This window comes from Oncorhynchus nerka, linkage group LG9a (assembly GCF_034236695.1).
Source record: "Oncorhynchus nerka isolate Pitt River linkage group LG9a, Oner_Uvic_2.0, whole genome shotgun sequence".
NCBI lineage: Eukaryota > Metazoa > Chordata > Actinopteri > Salmoniformes > Salmonidae > Oncorhynchus > Oncorhynchus nerka.
Window position 1 is genome coordinate 41,208,933 of NC_088404.1, and position 19,571 is coordinate 41,228,503.

A 19,571-nucleotide genomic window follows, 5' to 3' on the forward strand; every position below is an offset into this window, starting at 1 on the left:
CAAGGTAAACGAACACAAAACGGTTTAGCATGTCCCAGAGCACATCGTTTACCAGAGCCTGGAAGACAGCGGGGGCGTTGGTGAGTCCAAACGGCATGAGCTGGTACTCATAATGTCCACTGGCTGTGTTGAAGGCTTTCTTCCACTCATCCCCCTCATGTATCCGAACCAGGTGGTAGGAATTCCGAAGGTCCAACTTGGAAAACATGGTGGCCCCCTGGAGAGGTTCAAACACCAAGGAGAGGAGAGGTAGGGGATAACGATTTTTTACTGAAATGTCATTAAGTCCCCTGTAGTCAATGATACAGACACAGGGTCTTGTCCTTCTTTTCCACAAAGAAAAACCCTGCGCCGGCAGGAGATGCAGATGGACGGACGGCCCCAGTAGTCAGAGATTCCTCTATGTACTCCCTCCATAGCCTGGTCTGGACAGAGAATACAACCGACCCGAGGTAGTGTAGTGCCTGGAAGAAGATCAATGACACAGTCATAAGGAGGGTGCGGGGGAAGGGAAGTAGCACGTGCCTTACTGAACACTTCCAGGAGGTCATGGTATTCAGTGGGAATAGCTGAGACATCCACAGTCTTGCTAACATTCCTGAGGAATACGACTTGGGGAAGGCTGTGCTGCTTGAAGGCAGTGGGAATGGCAAAATGGGCTCCAACCCAGGTTGGAGCTTGTGGTCCAGTCATTCACCAGATTGTGCTTGTTTGTTGCTCCCAAACTGCCGTAGCCCAGGAGAGCGCCCTTCCTGACATTAGCGTAATGATATACGCTATCTTTGATCGGTCTGAAGGAAACAAAGATGGCTATAGCGCCATAATAAGCGAGCACTGAGAAAGAAAACCCCGGCAGGCACCAGGATTCCCCGAATATCACTTCGGAGGAGGTAAGCAGGGTTCTCAGGGAGCTGGAATAGGCTGTGCAAACTCACCACAGAAAGAAAAATGTACTGGGTGATTGGGGTTTTTCAGAGGTGGCAGACAGTCTCTGAGCTAACTCCCTGATTTGCTCCATAATAGCCTTTAACCCATGGTCGTGGGCTTCTGTCAAGGAACTGAGCCCTTCCAAAAGGCCCTGTAGCAACTCCTGATGACTCCCAATGGTGGCGCCATGCAGGGAGACAGCGTGGGGAGCTGGTCCAAGTCTGCTGGGTCTGTCATGGCCAGTTCATACTATCATCAGCGACAGCTGGGGGGGTGGAGAGACAAAACAGATCACCAAGGACAGGTGAAACAGATCAGTCCATCAAATATTATTACACATACTAGGCCTCTGGTTTATAAGCCTCGCTACCTGATCTCGCAAGCTTACATGAATGGTTCGCTACCTCCATCAGTCGAGTAATTGCGAGGACCTATCGTGGTTCAAACACACCAACACAGTTGAGGGCACGACAACACCTCTTCCCCCGTAGGAGGCTGAAAATATTTGTCGGATCCTCAAAAAGTTCTACAACTGCACCATTGAGAACATCTTGACTGGCTGCAGCACCACTTGGTATGGCAACTGCTTAGAATCCGACCGTAAGGCGCTACACAGGGTAGTGAAGTCCAGTACATCACTGGAGCCGAGCTCCCTGCCATCCAGGACCTCTATACCAGGTGGTGTCAGAGGAAGGCTCTAAAAATTGTCAAAGACTCCAGCCACCCAAGTCATAGACAGTTCTCTCTGCTCCTGCACTGCAAGCAGTCTGAGACCAAAAGGCTTCTGAACAGCTTCTACCCTCAAGCCATAAAACTGCTGAGCAGTTAATCAAATGGCTACCCAGACTATTTACATTGACCCCCTTTTTATTTGCACTGACTCTATGCATACTCACTGGACTCTATCCACACACTCACACACACAACATACACTCACACACACAAAACACACACACACGCTGCTTCTACTCGGTTTATTATCTATCATGATTGCCTAGTCACTTTTACATATTACCTCTACTACCTCGTACCCCTGCACATTTACTTGATACTGGTACTCCTTGTATATATTTTCCTTACTTTTTAACTCTGCGTTGTTGGGAATGGGCTAAGTGAGCATTTCACGGTAAAGTCTACAGCTGTTCTATTTGGCGCATGTGACAAATGCAATTTGAGTTGAGGCTAACAGTTTATAACCTGCTATAACCATTGCAAAGTCTATGATATTTTCTAACATCTAGGAAATATCAATTCCATGTTCTGATTATAAATGTTGGGCTCAAAATATATTGAAATGTAACATTTAAATTGTAAATGATTAAAACATATCCCTTAATTTTTCAAGGAAAGCTGGCCAATATAGTTAAAGATACAGTACACATGCATTTGCCAGTTGTAGTTCAAACAAGTTATATGGCAAGTTGACTCAAGTTCAACTGCTCCCAGGGCACTGTGGTATATCAATGCGTTCCGATGACTGATTTCTGGGAACGGTACCGACCTTCTGTCCAGCAGAAGCCATGAGACTCAACGGCTGAACCAGCTGCTTAAACACATGGATGCAATTAAAGCAGAGCCGTATGGTCGTCAAACCAAACCAACAGTCTATTATTGTTAGTGTAAAGGGAGGTGGAAAGAGGTTTTATATGGCTGGCTTAGGTGACATAAGTTTATTCCTCTCTGTTATATTTTGTATAATCCAGATTTCAATGTCATACATTGAAAATAAATTCTTCCTGATATGATCATCAAATGTTATAGGATTGAGGTTAATACATTAAATGTATTATACACAAGTTCATTCAATCATCAGTGAATGATTTGTGGAGTAAGCTTTTTTTATCCTGCTATTACTAGTTTCCACATTGATTGTACATGTTTTTTTAAAGTAGTATAGCGATCATTGCAGTTATATACGTTTTATTAGATCTAAATAATAAAAGCAATGGGGGGAAATAAATCATAATCATGATCCACAATTAGTTAATGATATTTACCCCAAACAGATCCTTTCCCTGAATGTAAAGACCCCATGTTCTGAGAAAACGGAAGACATAGCTCCGCATATTATATTACATTTCATACATGTGTTATGATCAGTTTTCAGATAGGAACATGTCTACCCCTGATGAGTCACTGATGATGATGAGTGCTAGGTAGCTGGAATGGTTGTGGATGGAGTGTAAAAGATGAAATCATTAGGTTTACAGTGAGCGCATGCTGTAGTGAAGGTGTGTTGTTCTCTCCAGGGTACCTCGCTGACTTTCATTAGAAAAACAAGACACACATACACACGCATTCCCTTTATTTGTGATTGATTTATTTGTCATTTTTGACTGTAGTAGTTGCATTCTGGTTAATTCACATTTAAAAAGCAGACTTCATCCAGTTTCACTGAAATTGATCATTTTTACAATAACCTTTAGGTCCCTAGATTGGAAAATCCAATCAAACCATTGTGTTTTTCTCAACTTTATTTTGTTTTATGTCTTTTTATTTTGTAATTACAAAAAAGAAAATATGTAACAATAATAATAAAAAGGAGGAAAACGCAGAAATATTACGACTAGCAAACAATCACAACACAGCACAAGTACCTAGTTACTGCAAGGTACAAAAACGAAAAAGAAGAAAACGTATGCAAAGAAAAAAGTAAAAAAGATTTGGCACCTCTGAAGTTTGATACAAGAAGCAACAGAGGCCAAGGGAAGCATTTCTAGAGACTAAAATCAGACAAGAGGCGTTTATTTTTCTCTCCCGTTTTTTTCTTTCGTTAAAAAAAACCTCACAACCGGGAAGCAGGGACGATAAAAAATACTGCACGTACAATACCTTTTCTCTCCTTAATATCCTTTTTTCTCTCCTTTTCTTTTTTAATAGCATATCCCATTAATATTCATTCCCCACTGCTCGTAATAGCTGCGCCTGGTGGCGGAATCCTTAGAGTTTTACATGTGAGTAGCAAATGACACTTTGATTGGCTGTGATGTTGAAATGGTCCTCCCCCACCGGGCCTGGGTCGGGGTTCTGGGCTGAGCCGGGAGTCCTGCCGGGCCCAGTCTCACTGCGCGTGCTGGCTCAGTGTGTGGTTCTGGAAGGGAAGAGAGGAGAGGAGAACACATGAGGAGAGAAATAATAAGCTACGTGCCCACACCTCCGAGCCCCCACAGCCACCTACCCCCTCACGCTATCCCTATCTTTATACACAACCGTCATGTCTGTCTGTCCATCGGATGGCCCCAGCCTCCTGTAACATGAACTACCTGCTCTCCACACACACACACACACACACACACACACACACATTTCTATTCATCTTACATAGAGCTGCAGATAAACAAAACAGTCATATTATATTAATCCATGGCAACATGAAACAATGATTTGTTTATTCAGATTTATGAGGCATGCATCCCTTCTGATATTCTTATAAATATTTGAAAACACCATCTCAATACCTTATGAGGCCCACATTCCAACGGCTCTCGAGCGCAACACATAAATTCATAATAAAAACGCACAAAAGACCTTTATCAAAACTAAATTCACAACACCCCCAGAAACAACTGCAGGAGCTTAGATTCTATGCACACCTCAACCAGAGGATATAACTTCACAAACCAAACCAGATATGATGTGAAGAGTTACATTTTCAATCACAGCAGATATCGGGCTCCCAGAGGCATGTGTGTTAGGGAGATTTCTGGTAGGCTGGCTGGTTCCTCTGCGCTCTCCCCTGGACCATAAACCCAATTCCCAGGGAAAGCTCAGCAATCATCCCCCTCTTCTTGCTAAAAGCTGCTTTCCAAGATTAATCTCTCACAGAAAGATAGGCCCATGTTTTTGTGCACCACTATGAAAAAAGAAAAGGGTGGAAAATCTGTAGGATTAAACATGGTTTTCCGTTGATAAATGCTTATTCTTATTCTTTGGGCCTTATCTTGGTGCACATATTTTGCACACGACTGTTGGCAGAGCCAGGCTGCACTAGTTCAGTAGAGGAGGCCAAGCGCCCAGTCCAGGTCTTAAAGCCTTCAACTGTCTGATTGCAGCCGTTCAGAGCCAGTCTTTCTTTTTCTCTTTTAGTCTCTCTTGCTCTATCCCTCCCTCTTTTCCTGTGCCCCTCCCCCACGTATGTGAGCAAGAACACGCACAAGGGAGGCTCTCCAGTGAGGAGCCGTATCTCACTGGGAGCCACTGACCCCATTATGAGAGCAAACCACTTCTCTCTCTGAGCCACACCGCCTGCAGTTCTGCCCTCCTCCAGCAGAGGTCAGGATTGGCTCTTCCTCTGCCTGCTTCTCCTGTTAGTCAGACCACAACAGACTGGAGAGCTCCAGCCAGAGGGGAGGAGGAACATTTTAGACAAAACAGAATACTAGATCTGGATGTCATCATCATCACGTAAATGCACATGTCAGTTGTATCTGTGCTTGCTTTTTGTGATGCGGTCTTGTCTTATCTTAGTAAGGGAATGTGTTTATGTGTGTGTGTGTGTGAGTGTGAGGGAGGGAGGGAGAGGAGAGAGAGGAGAGAGAGAGAGAGAGAGAGAGTGTGAGTGCATGTTTCCCCCAAGGTTTCTAGGGTTTTGCTGGTATGTATTGATTTGCAGAAAGATGGGATTGAGAGGCAGTGGCTACTCCCTTGGGTCCCGGGTTACACAAGCACCGCAGTGGCCTGATGGAAACAGCACAGCTAGGGAGAGCAGTGGAGAAAGTAGCCACACAAACACCCTCACCTACACTGCTGCACATTCCATAGGATGGACACACCGTTTCACAGACACACACAAACACGCACTCACACACAACAAGTAGCACTTGTTTAATTTGTCACTCAGTGTTAACGTACACACTGTGATGCTGGTCTTAGTTAGCGCTCTTCATTTGAAAGCGGCGTCAGGGGCAGGAGTATTGATCACGCCGCAGGCAATCGATGGGGCGAATGGCGTGCGTCTCTGAATCTGATAATGACTCTCAGTGTGACATCAGTCCTTTGCAGCTGTAATTGATATATTCTCCAGGATGAGGAGATCAAGGGCCCTGCTCTTTAAACAAGTGGAGACGGAGACCAAAAATACACCCCGTCATCTCACAGAGGATCACCCCAATACAGTACCTGACAATCTATCACTTAAACCCCTACAACCTTAAGAACCAATCAAGACAGTAATTGATCCTGAAACAACCTCCTCCTCCCTGTCTTGGACTGCATCATATCTCTAGCCAACTCCACATTATTAAACATCTAACCACAGCCGAGACAAAGACATCTAGTGTACAAGATAACCTAGCCACTGTACTAACAAAGGCAAGACATCACTGACATTGTTATCTCTTTGTATTGTACCATCAAACTAAATGGAGAGAGCCTGCTCTCATGTCACCGTGTAGCAGGGGGACACTGTGTGATGGATGGAACAGCACCCCTCTGCAGGGGGAGTCTATGCAGTGGACAGAACAGCCCCTCACTGCTCAGTCAATATCAACGCTGTCATTGTTTTCCTAAACTGGTTATAAAAGAGAGGCTAAATCCTGCCGAGCTGTGGGCTCATGGGAAATATGGCCCAGTCGCATTACTAATGCAGAGACTGCTGCACACACACGGTAAGGGAGGGGAGGCAGGAGATAAAGATAAAGGAAAATCAAATCTATGTTTCCAACACGGTGCTTTTTCTAACCATGTTAACAACGCGTGAGAACCTGGACAGGGCTGCCATCATGTCACTTTCAATAAGGCGCCTGATGCGCCGCCGCAGGGCCCCCTGGCCCCTCCCGGCTCCTGGTTTTGTGGCGCCCCCTGGGGAGCAGGGAGGAATGGGGAGACTCAAACATGTCAGTTCACTAGGTGTCCTTTAGCAAACACAGGAATCGACTGTTCTGTACACTAGGGGTTGGAACCGGTTCAGGGAACAGAACCGAAAACCGGAAAATAACGACATTTTTCAAGGAACAGAATCAGAACTGGGAATGAAAGTAAAGTATTTTTTTCAGTCTCACAAAAAACGCAACAAGGTGCCTATGCAAAGCCCTCACTCCGCCAGCTGAAAATCTTCGGCAGTGTGTGTGCAGGCAACCTGCCCTTTCCCCTTCCGAAGCATAAGCTACTGTAGCCTGCTGACGTTACATAAAGCTACTGTAGCCTGCTGACGTTACATGAAGCTACTGTAGCCTGCTGACGTTACATAAAGCTACTGTAGCCTGCTGACGTTACATAAAGCTACTGTAGCCTGCTGACGTTACATAAAGCTACTGGAGCCTGCTGACGTTACATAAAGCTACTGTAGCCTGCTGACGTTACATGAAGCTACTGTAGCCTGCTGACGTTACATAAAGCTACTGGAGCCTGCTGACGTTACATAAAGCTACTGTAGCCTGCTGACGTTACATAAAGCTACTGGAGCCTTCTGACGTTACATAAAGCTACTGTAGCCTGCTGACGTTACATAAAGCTACTGGAGCCTGCTGACATTACATAAAGCTACTGTAGCCTGCTGACGTTACATAAAGCTACTGGAGCCTGCTGACATTACATAAAGCTACTGGAGCCTGCTGACGTTACATAAAGCTACTGTAGCCTGCTGACGTTACATAAAGCTACTGTAGCCTGCCGACGTTACATAAAGCTACTGGAGCCTGCTGACATTACAAGTGTGATTCAGAAATGAGGGAGAAATGTTTCATTTGAGAAAAATTGATACATTTTTTCAATGATAATTGCGGACACTATATTTATCACGTTTCACATTGGATTTATTAACTATTAAAAAGGTAAGAGGTGTTTTTAATTCAGGTGCCGCTCTGCACACACACGCTTGTTAGCGAGCTAGCTCTGGTCCAACTTTAAGCCAACTCTCAGAAGTCCAAAAACCATTCAAAGTTCCTCCATAGACGCTACTTGAAAATAAGGAGGCAGTTACTCAGTGATGCGTTTCCTAGAAGGCTTTGCATTTAGCCCAAAAAGTATGTATTCCTTTGCTGTGTTTTCTTGCAGTATTACTTTAGTGCCACATTGCGTACATATGCATGTTTTGTACTACTTTTTATTCTTCTTTCGACTCTGTCATTTAGGTCATTATTGAGTCACTACAATGTTGTTGATCCATCCTCATTTGTTTTCTTCCAATCACAGCCATAGCGGTTTTAAAATCACCAATGGCCTCATGGTGAAATCCCTGAGCAGTTTCCTTCCTGCAGTTCAGAAGGACGACTACATCTTTGATGCGTTTAGGTGGTTTAATACATCATCCACAGCATCATTATTAACTTGACCATGCTTAAAGAGATATCCAATGTCTGATTTGTTATTATTACCTGTATACCAATCACTACCCTTCGTTATGAGGCTTTCGAAAAGCTCCCTGGTCTTTGTAGTCGAATCTGTACTTGAAATGCAATACTTGGCTGAGGGACCTTACAGATGTTGCATGTATGGGGGACAGAGGAAGGAGTAGTCATTCAAAAAATAATTTCAACCCCTATTATTTCACACAGTGAGCCAATATAAATGATTATGTGATCTAAAAAACAAAGGTGTGTGAATACTTATGCAACGACTATATTTGAGTTATTACATTTGTATTAATCTGGGAGAGGCTCTACTCTTAGGACGCTAGCCTGTCCCTCTCTGCTCTGTTTTTAACACTAAATTAAAATCCACCTTTGCCGCCCGGTGCACTTTAGTATGCCTTATTTTTAGACCGCTGACAGTCTTCCAAGGGCCGGAGACTAACAGATGGGCTGTCTTAAAGCTTCATATGTTCCCAGGTTTTCACCTCCGAGAGACAGGAAACTCACTGGGGAGTGTGCTACAAATAAACGCCCCCCTGCCCTCCCCCTGTATTCCCTCTTTCCTCCCCCCGCCTCTCCTTAACCTCCCAACCCACCCAATAAATGTGCCCGTTCTCCTGACATGTCCTGTTTCGCCATCCTCCCCCCTGGCCCCCACCCTGTCACCCAAGGGGGACTTCCCTCCCCTGCTGCTATCCTTCAGTAAAGCCAAGCTCAGACTCAGAGACAAGCGCATCCGAAAGACTCACACACACAAACACTCACAGAACTGGTTAGCCATAAGACAAAACCACATAGAAACACACTCACCTAGTTAGACCTACTATAACATCCTAGTTGAAATAGCTTCAGCTAAATTACAGAAAATAGGCCTGATTCAGCTGGTGCCAGTAATGAATCTCTCCTTGGCCTACACAGCTATGGGGTTCAGTCCCTCATCATCCCCCTGTATAGGCTAATAAAATAACACACCTACCATGACCTCCTGATCCAACTGTTGACTGGCATACCCTCTAAAATACAATATGAGTGTTGTGTTACTGTGTGAGAATATCCCCTCAAATATTTATTGGTTTGCATACACAATATGATAAGAACATGTGCACTTATATACACCATATGATAAGAACATGTACACCCAGAGAGAGAACAGAGAGGGGGCCTGTGGCTGTACAGGCTCTATGGGGCGTAGTGGAGTACCTAGTGCCAGATGAGCTCAGGGGCCCCAGACGGACTGTGCCATGGGTGACAGAGTACAGAGAGACATGCAGCGCTGCTCTCCCATTCGCTCTCCCAGCCCGCCCGGGCCTGATCACTAAAGCACACTCCCATTCCCTTTCCGTGTCACTGTCATAACAGACCCAATCCACACAGGCCCCCAGGGAGCCCGCCAATTTGATTACAATGCACCCTAAACTGAGGGGGAAAGCTAAGAGTAGGGAACAAAAGTGCACAGAGAGGGGTGAGGGGAGGGGTTTGATGTGGTGCGCTTTGTGGTGTCACAAATATGATCACCCAGAGGGGAGAGAGAAAGAGAGAAAGAGAGAAAGAGAGAGAGATGGGAACATTTTACAGAGAGGAGAGCGTGAGGAAGGGTTGATGGTGCAACTGTGAGCTGTCAGTGGTGTGTGTGATTTATAGAGTGTGTTTGTGTCAGCCTCCAGCTGCTGAACGGAGAACATCAGGGTGTAAAAGACCCCATCCTATGTGTTCTCTATGATGGAGAGGGAGAGATGGAGAAAGAGAACGACAGAGATAAAGAGACCAAGAGTATGACAGAGAGAGAGGGAGAGAGAGAGAGAGAGAGAGAAAGAGAGAGAGAGAGAGAGAGAGAGAAAGAGAGAGAGAGGGAGAGAGAGAGAAAGAGAGAGAGAGAGAGAGAGAGAGAGAGAGAGAATGACAGAGAGAGAGAGGGAGAGATGGAGAAAGAGAACGACAGAGATAAAGAGACCAAGAGAATGACAGCGAGAGAGAGGGAGAGAGAAAGAAAGAAAATACCATTACCAAACCACCAGTGTGGTGATGTATGATGTTGATCTAGTGACGTAATCCACATATTTGTGGTTGATCAAATAAGATCACAGTGTAACCACGTCTTTACACTGTGCCAGGAGAACCCACTCAGGGACAATACCCCGGCTCATACGTCACTGTCACAGCCATGACAGTTCCGCTCCTGTTTTGGCATGAGTGGAACGACACCGCACCATACAGCGCTAGTCCTGTACCGCGACAACAGTTCTCAGTTAAACTGTCATGTCTGACTAGGTACGATGCTTTGCTCTGTGGAGGCAGACACACAAACAGGGACAGGTTCCAGGAGGAGAGAACTGCCCCCCTTCCCTTCCTCCTTCCCCCTTCACTCTCTCCCTCTCTCTCTCTCATAGAATACAAATCATGGAATGTAACAGACAGATAGAGAAGGGATGGAGAGGGGAAGGAGATAGAATAGTTGATTCAATCCCGATGGATCTCCCTCCTCTTTGTCCCAGCCTTTCTCTCCCCACTTCCACGCTGGCCCCTAAATTATTCAATTTCTACCAGACACCTCATCTCTCCGGGCACCAGGGCAGCCATGGTCTCCCTCTCTCTTCCTCCCTCTCTCTTCATATCACTTAAGTAGGGTTGTTTCATGAGGGGGAGGTTTGTGACAGAATCTCTATGGGGAATGTGTGTGTGGGTATTATACAGGGTGTCATTGGATCTTTAGTCAACAACCCTTATTCAAAGAGTCCCTTTCAGAGGCTTGTAGCAAATAATGCTTACACACACACACACACACACACACACACACACCATGGTAAGACGACAGGATGTGAATGTCTTGATTCCCTCAGAAGATTAGCTCACCCCATGTAGAGCGTTTTTCATTTGAATTCACCTCACTCAAATTTGTCTGAGTTTCTTTCGCAGTGCGGGAGTTCGGGAACAAAAACAAAACACACAGAAACAGGTAAACAACTTAAACATGTCCTGGGGCGGAGGATGTGAGGGATGACAGTATGTTCCTGTTCCATCTCCTCAGAGGTCTGCAGGTTGTTCCATGTTCTGTGCAGAGGTTGTTCCATGTTCTATGCAGAGGGTGTTCTTACCCCCCCCCCTTAACCCTTTTCCCATGCACAACTCAAAATCCCTGTTCTCACCCCCCTTTAACCATTTTCCCAAGCACAACTCAAAATCCCTGTTCTCCCCCCTTTAACCCTTTTCCCAAGCACAACTCAAAATCCCTGTTCTCACCCCCCTTAACCCTTTTCCCATGCACAACTCAAAATCCCTGTTCTCACCCCCCCCTTTAACCCTTTTCCCAAGCACAACTCAAAATCCCTGTTCTCACCCCCCCTTTAACCCTTTTCCCAAGCACAACTCAAAATCCCTGTTCTCACCCCCCCCCTTTAACCCTTTTCCCAAGCACAACTCAAAATCCCTGTTCTCACCCCCCTAACCATTTTCCCATGCACAACTCAAAATCCCTGTTCTCACCCCCCCTTAACCCTTTTCCCATGCACAACTCAAAATCCCTGTTCTCACCCCCCCTTAACCCTTTTCCCATGCACAACTCAAAATCCCTGTTCTCACCCCCCTTAACCCTTTTCCCATGCACAACTCAAAATCCCTGTTCTCACCCCCTTTAACCATTTTCCCAAGCACAACTCAAAATCCCTGTTCTCCCCCTTTAACCCTTTTCCCAAGCACAACTCAAAATCCCTGTTCTCACCCCCCCTTAACCCTTTTCCCATGCACAACTCAAAATCCCTGTTCTCACCCCCCCCTTTAACCCTTTTCCCAAGCACAACTCAAAATCCCTGTTCTCACCCCCCCCCACTTTAACCCTTTTCCCAAGCACAACTCAAAATCCCTGTTCTCACCCCCCTTTAACCCTTTTCCCAAGCACAACTCAAAATCCCTGTTCTCACCCCCTAACCATTTTCCCATGCACAACTCAAAATCCCTGTTCTCACCCCCCTTAACCCTTTTCCCAAGCACAACTCAAAATCCCTGTTCTCACCCCTCCCCCTCCCTTAACCCTTTTCCCATGCACAACTCAAAATCCCTGTTCTCACCCCCCTTAACCCTTTTCCCAAGCACAACTCAAAATCCCTGTTCTCACCCCCCTTTAACCCTTTTCCCAAGCACAACTCAAAATCCCTGTTCTCACCCCCTTAACCCTTTTCCCATGCACAACTCAAAATCCCTGTTCTCACCCCCCCCTTAACCCTTTTCCCAAGCACAACTCAAAATCCCTGTTCTCACCCCCCCCCTTTAACCCTTTTCCCAAGCACAACTCAAAATCCCTGTTCTCACCCCCACCCCCTTTAACCCTTTTCCCGAGCACAACTCAAAATCCCTGTTCTCACCCCCCCCTTTAACCCTTTTCCCAAGCACAACTCAAAATCTCTGTTCTCACCCCCTTTAACCCTCTTTCCAAACACAACTCAAAATCCCTGTTCTCACCCCCCTTTAACCCTCTTTCCAAGCACAACTCAAAATCCCTGTTCTCACCTCCTTAAGTGTTGTTGCTGTACAATTAACGTGATTATTGAGCTGAAAAATACAATACCATTAATACCGTGACCACAGCTTCACACCACTGCCTGATCACTAGACCAGTGTAGGCTACCACAGTGGACCATAGTGTTCTGCGGTGCAGCTCAGACAGACAGGTATGCCAAGCCAGACAGCTGTATCCTGTATGTGGTGCATGCAGTCCCTAGACTGCATCTCTCTGAGCTGGCCAATCAGCTTGCGGGAGGGAGCGGGGGGGGTCTGCAGAGAGCCCCCCTGGTCCCCATTCTAATAACATGGAGCGACACTCTGCACAGCGGGGCAGCTGGGACTCAACCAGACACCGCCACTGGGACACCTAGATCATATCTTGCCTCCACACTGTGGCACGCCATGGTGATCAAACTAAGGACTCCCCAGCCACCTACACACATATCCAAAAACACATCCTTAGTTCAGAGAGACACACTACAATATTGACACACTGTAGCATAGCTACGGCAGCGAGCATAGACAAGGACTATTAAAGAAAGCACTACTTAGACTCCATAGCGCAACGCAATCTAAAACAGACACATTTCCTAACGTGAACATACACGAGGCTAACAAAGACACTGCTCAGTGCACAACTTGTCCAATCAAACAAGGCAGACCGAGAGATCAGACACTGCATGTTAATCGTGTGTGTGCCTTCTCTGCTCTAAGACCCAAACCCCAGCTCCTACCATTATAAGAGCATTGTGTGAGAATGCACTGCACTTAAATATTCAACACTTTCGGGATGTAGAGGGAGGAGGAATCAACAAACAAACAAGCCAGAGGACCCCCCTCCTTCCTTCCCCCCATCCCATCCCATTCCAAACTGCTGACGGGAGTTAAATATTTACTAGTGCTAAAGGAAATAGTGTACACACATGCCAACAGAGGGGGTGTGCTGGCCTGGGTGGGGAGCGCCAGCGCCCCCCTGAGGGTTGAATTAACCAGCATAGTGTAAAGCTCAACCATGTGGTCAGCCAATGACAGCAGACCACAGAAGGGTGAGACAGGGAGGTGGAGGCTCTAAGGCACCTGGGGGAGACAAACAACAACCACAAAAAAGCCAAGTCTCTGAAGTTTCCAGTAAAGGAATCCAGATCTGGCAGGTTGGGTATAGCAGTGCTGATCAGGGACAATAAGTATCACTTATTTACCGGCTTACGTCTGGACTATTTATGGGGCACTGGGGAGAGGCACAAAGGACTAGAGGAGAGAGGAGCTGAGAGGGGCTAAAATATACATGGGGGCTGGTACATATGGGACTAGGATAGAGAGAAAGAAAGAGAGGGAGGCAAAAGCAAGAGAGTTCAGAAAAGTAAGGGAGGTAGGATAGGTGGCCATGAGGGAGAGAGGATGATGCAGTGACGTGTCCCACCAAAGGCTCGTGGGAAGGCTGAAGGATTAAAGGAGGGTGGCCCTGGGTGAGCCCTCAGAGGGCTGGGGTAGGGAACCCCAAGCACGGCACAGCCCAGGCCAGCCATCCATTCAGACCTCATTAAACACAAACACCACAACAACCAGCCTCACCACTAACCTCCACGACCAGCCCACATCCCCCACTCAGACCACTCCATCTCCCCCACTTAGACCTGCTCTTCTTGGGGACAGGCAGAGCGGTGGGCTGGCGGGTGGGGGTGGTTAGTAGGAGTCAATGCTCAGATATGGAACAGGGCCAGGAAATGGAAGAAGGATTCACACTCATCAGAGGATGCTGCTGTGGCCATGTGAGTGTGGTGTTCCTAGCTTGGTGATGGAGTGAGTGGTCCTACTTAAAGAAGCTCAGAGAGGAAAATGACTTACTATTGACGGTGTGACCCGGTCAGGAGGGGAGAGGTGCGGCCAGGATGGAAGGAAGGGAGGAAAATGGAGGAGTGTGGAAAGGTGGAGAGGCACAAGAGGGGGCCGTGCCACACTGTGCGATCGGCTGGTGTTTATCTCTCAGTCGCTCGGCCTCGGGGTGAGGCAGACAGTGACCGACAGGGTCCAGCACTCCTCCTGCTGCTAAATGGACTGACCGGCCATATGCCCACTGCCGCCGGCCCTACATCACTGTCACGGAAGGGGGAGGGGAGGGGGGGGGGGCTTGAGGGCTCTGTGGACCGGTCAGGAGATTTAGGTCATAGCCCCAAAATGGAGCCATTGATATTATTTGGACATTAAGCTCACGGGAAGCTCACTCCCAGGGCTAGCATACACACAGACCCTCTCCTCAACCATCCACCCTAGTGGAGCGGGAAGGAGCCACATGAGGAAGAGTGGGAGGGGGGTGTGTTAGTAGCAGGCGGCTGGGTGGGTCCATCCTCTAGCCTGTAGCTCATTTCTCAGGATGATGGATCCAGCCACGGGCAGGGCAGAATAACGCTGACCCCAGCTGCCCACTGGACCCACTCTTGAGTGAGTTATACAGAGCTGGGTCCTCCTCGATCTGTCTGGATCCTAATGACCCAACATGGCCAGAACCCTGCCAGGAGAGGGTGGGAGGAAGGAGAGGAGGGGACGGAGGGAGGGAAGTCAACCTGATGGAGGGGAGGGGTGGCTGGATCTGGACATTATTGTGTGTCAGTGTTCTGTTTCTAAAACAGAACGAGTTAGTATAAGTGTGGGTGAACTAATATATATTTAAGTATGTGGTTGCGCAACGTGGACTCGGGTAGACATAGCAGAGTAAAAAGAAAATCCGAGACACTCAAATTAGTATCATATGTTACATTTGGTATGCAATCATTTGTGAACGTCCATCATCCATTTCAGATGATATGTTCTGAATTACAATTCGTACTATGTTACGAATTTGCAATATTTAAGATATGTTACGATGTGGCGAACATTAGCTAGGCCAGGGGAAGGGTTAGGAGTTAGGTTAAAGGGTCAAGTTTAGGGTTAGCTAAAAGGGTTAGCTAACATTAGTTAGGCCAGGGGAAGGGTTAGCTAACATTAGCTAGGCCAGGGGAAGGGTTAGCTAACATTAGCTAGGCCAGGGGAAGGGTTAGTTAACATTAGCTAGGCCAGGGAGAGGGTTAGTTAACATTAGCTAGGCCAGGGAGAGGGTTAGTTAACATTAGCTAGGCCAGGAAGAGGGTTAGTTAACATTAGCTAGGCCAGGAGAAGGGTTAGTTAACATTAGCTAGGCCAGGGGAAGGGTTAGTTAACATTAGCTAGGCCAGGAGAAGGGTTAGTTAACATTAGCTAGGCCAGGGGAAGGGTTAGTTAACATTAGCTAGCCCAGGGGAGGGGTTAGTTAACATTAGCTAGGCCAGGGGAAGGGTTAGTTAACATTAGCTAGGCCAGGGGAAGGGTTAGTTAACATTAGCTAGGCCAGGGAAAGGGTTAGTTAACATTAACTAGGCCAGGGAAAGGGTTAGTTAACATTAGCTAGGCCAGGGGAAGGGTTAGTTAACATTAGCTAGGCCAGGGGAAGGGTTAGTTAACATTAGCTAGGCCAGGGGGAGGGTTAGTTAACATTAGCTAGGCCAGAGGGAGGGTTAGTTAACATTAGCTAGGCCAGAGGAAGGGTTAGTTAACATTAGCTAGGCCAGAGGAAGGGTTAGTTAACATTAGCTAGGCCAGGGGAGGGGTTAGTTAACATTAGCTAGGCCAGGGGAAGGGTTAGTTAACATTAGCTAGGCCAGGGGAAGGGTTAGTTAACATTAGCTAGGCCAGGGGAAGGGTTAGTTAACATTAGCTAGGCCAGGGAAAGGGTTAGTTAACATTAACTAGGCCAGGGAAAGGGTTAGTTAACATTAGCTAGGCCAGGGGAAGGGTTAGTTAACATTAGCTAGGCCAGAGGAAGGGTTAGTTAACATTAGCTAGGCCAGGGGAAGGGTTAGTTAACATTAGCTAGGCCAGGGGAAGGGTTAGTTAACATTAACTAGGCCAGAGGAAGGGTTAGTTAACATTAACTAGGCCAGAGGAAGGGTTAGTTAACATTAACTAGGCCAGAGGAAGGGTTAGTTAACATTAGCTAGGCCAGGGGAAGGGTTAGTTAACATTAGCTAGGCCAGGGGAAGGGTGAGCTAACATGCTAAGTAGTTAGAAAGTAGTAAGCTGCAAAGTTGCTAATTAGCTAAAATGCTAAAGCTGTCCGTGATGAGATTAAAACACGCAGCCTTTGGGTTTCTAGACGTTCACGTTATACGCCCACCTATTGACCCCAACCAACCACCCTCCTTTTGTTTTTGCCTTAAGTAACCATCTGTCTTATGTAACCATACCAATCGTAACATATCATACTGCATGGAGTGTCCTTGATTTTCGTTTACTGTGTTACATCTAGTCTATGAGACCAGGCTGGGCACCTAAATGATGGCCTCTCACTATGGTAATGGTTTCCTGGAAGTGTGTGTGTGCGTCAGGGGAGGTGTGTGTGTGTGCCTCAGGGGAGGTGTGTGTGTGTGTGTCAGGGGAGGTGTGTGTGTGTCAGGGGAGGTGTGTGTATGTGTGTCAGGGGAGGTGTGTGTGTGCGTGTCAGGGGAGGTGTGTGTGTGCGTCAGGGGAGGTGTGCGTGTGCGTCAGGGGAGGTGTGAGTGTGTGCCTCAGGGGAGGTGTGTGTGTGCGTGTGCGTCAGGGGAGGTGTGCGTGTGCGTCAGGGGAGGTGTGCGTGTGCGTCAGGGGAGGTGTGAGTGTGTGCCTCAGGGGAGGTGTGTGTGTGTGTGTCAGGGGAGGTGTGTGTGTGTCAGGGGAGGGGTGTGTATGTGCATCAGGGGAGGTGTGTGTGTGTGTGTCAGGAGAGGTGTGTGTGTGTCAGGGGAGGTGTGTGTGTGCGTCAGGGGAGTGGTGCGTGTGTGCCTCAGGGGAGGTGTGTGTGTGTGTGTGTCAGGGGAGGTGTGTGTGTGTCAGGGGAGGTATGTGTATGTGTGTCAGGGGAGGTGTGTGTGTACGTCAGGGGAGGTGTGTGTGTGTCAGGGGAGGTGTGTGTGTGCGTCAGGGGAGGTGTGTGTGTGCGTCAGGAGAGGTGTGCGTGTGCATCAGGGGAGGTGTGCGTGTGCGTCAGGGGAGGTGTGTGTGTTTGCGTCAGGGGAGGGGTGTGTGTGCGTCAGGGGAGGGGTGTGTGTGTGTATGCGCATCAGGGGAGGTGTGTGTGTGCGCACACCAGAGGGCCTAGCCCAGCTTCTAGACAGAGATTGTACAGTATACTGTATCTCTGTCTAGCAGTATAACACTTGCAAGTTATTTGCCGACCTGTGTCTGTGCCTGTTTGGCGATGCTTTCCCACTTCCCGAAGCTATACCCATAATCGGTAGATGGTTCCGATTGGGAGGTCGTCGTCTGCATGGCTAAGCGGTGCCCAGGAAAAAATGTAATCCAATTGTTAGTTTCTACCACCCCCCAAATCAAAACCAAAACATGGATTCCATGTTGTGTTCTCACTTTGCGCACACACCAGTCTGTGTTTCACACCTGTTTGTCTAGCTAATCAGCCTTGCAATGTGCACCATGCTGCCCCAGAGGGGAAGTAGAGGAAACGTGTGTGTGCAAAGCGAGAACAAAACATTGCCATCCATATGAGCTGTAGATTTTGGGAGGGAGGGTAGCATCTAAACACTGGGTTTCATCGTTTTCTGATCAAACGGCAACGCTCCACCAGAACGTCGACCATTATGGATGTAGCTCCGCACGCGGGACACATGCTACGCAGGTACAGTCATTTGACCATGAGTTATCATCTCGAATGAAGTCGCTATGGAATGCCCTTAGACCTAATCTCATTCATTCATTAAATGATTAATCAGAGGTCTAATATTGGGTTACAAAGAACCCAGCAGGAGAGCGGATTGATTCGCAGTGCACTGGGGTCTAATCATGCCCATAAGGAAGTTACACATTTTCTCTTCAAATCATTAATCAACCCATACCACAAAACATATTCAGGTATACCCTGAGTCCAAGACTGCAATGGAATCCTGGTAATGAAGACCATTAAACAAGGTAGACAAAAAATATTGATAACCTACTTACTCCGTTAGGAGCAATTATTATTGAAGTCAGATCATATGATTTCACATTATATTGGTTGAGTGGTGCCTGGCAGAGATGCTGCTGGGAGATGACATCAGTCTGTGTCTATATGTAGTTAGTACTGACCTGGAGCTCAGTCTGAAAGAAGAACTTCTGTGGACACTGGGAGCAGTCGTAGATCTTGTCCTCCTGACCGTGGACGGCAAAGATGTGCTGCTGCAGCTTATTGGCCTGGACAAAGACTGTGGGTGGGGAGAAGGAGAGGGCGTGTTAGGTTATTGGTTTTCGGATGAAAAAGACCAGTGACATGGCAGAGCTATGCTAAACAGTGAGCTAGGTTACTGAATGAACTATGGAGGAAAAGTGGGAATCTGTCGCTCTCCGTGCAAATACAGAGGTGAGGGAAAGACACTCATTGCACTAAAACAACAACTTCAACAGCGTAAATATAAACATAAAGAGAAAAGAGCGATGGCAGGGAGGGGATTAGATATGGAGAGATGGGGAGGCAGCCGGGTTTTTTCTGCTTTGTTTCAGTAAACTTAAGTTTGCTGTGTGTGTGTGTGGAGAGTCTGAATTATTAACCCTCCCCAAAGGAGCAGCATCCCCTTACTTATTCATAACCCGCACAGGAATAGAGTTAAACTTTTTTTAAAGAGTGTTGTGTACCTGTGGGGGAAGGGAGTGAGGGTGGGGGGAGAACACAACCAAACAACTGTTGAGAGGGAGACGGGGGGCTGCTTCATGGTCTGAGCTTCTGATGCAGACAGACTAACAGAAACCGACAGACAGACATATAAGCAAGTAGACTCAGACTGACAGCGAGGGATTGGCGATGTCCAATTGATAGAGAAACATACA

At 47.2% G+C, this 19,571-nt stretch overlaps 1 protein-coding gene across 3 annotated transcripts in view; it reads right to left on the reverse strand.

Moving 5' to 3' along the window:
• Positions 1–3,225: 3,225 nt before the first annotated feature.
• znf423 (zinc finger protein 423) overlaps positions 3,226–19,571 on the reverse strand; it is a 161,076-nt gene continuing 144,730 nt past the window's right edge. For all 3 annotated transcript variants that reach the window (XM_065022612.1, XM_065022611.1, XM_029668154.2), the window contains 2 exons: positions 18,837–18,952; positions 3,226–4,018 (listed from right to left, as the gene is read on the reverse strand). In XM_065022612.1, coding sequence (XP_064878684.1) covers positions 3,989–4,018; positions 18,837–18,952 — 146 coding nt within the window. In that variant the 3' untranslated portion in view covers positions 3,226–3,988. The remainder of the gene's footprint in view (positions 4,019–18,836; positions 18,953–19,571) is intronic.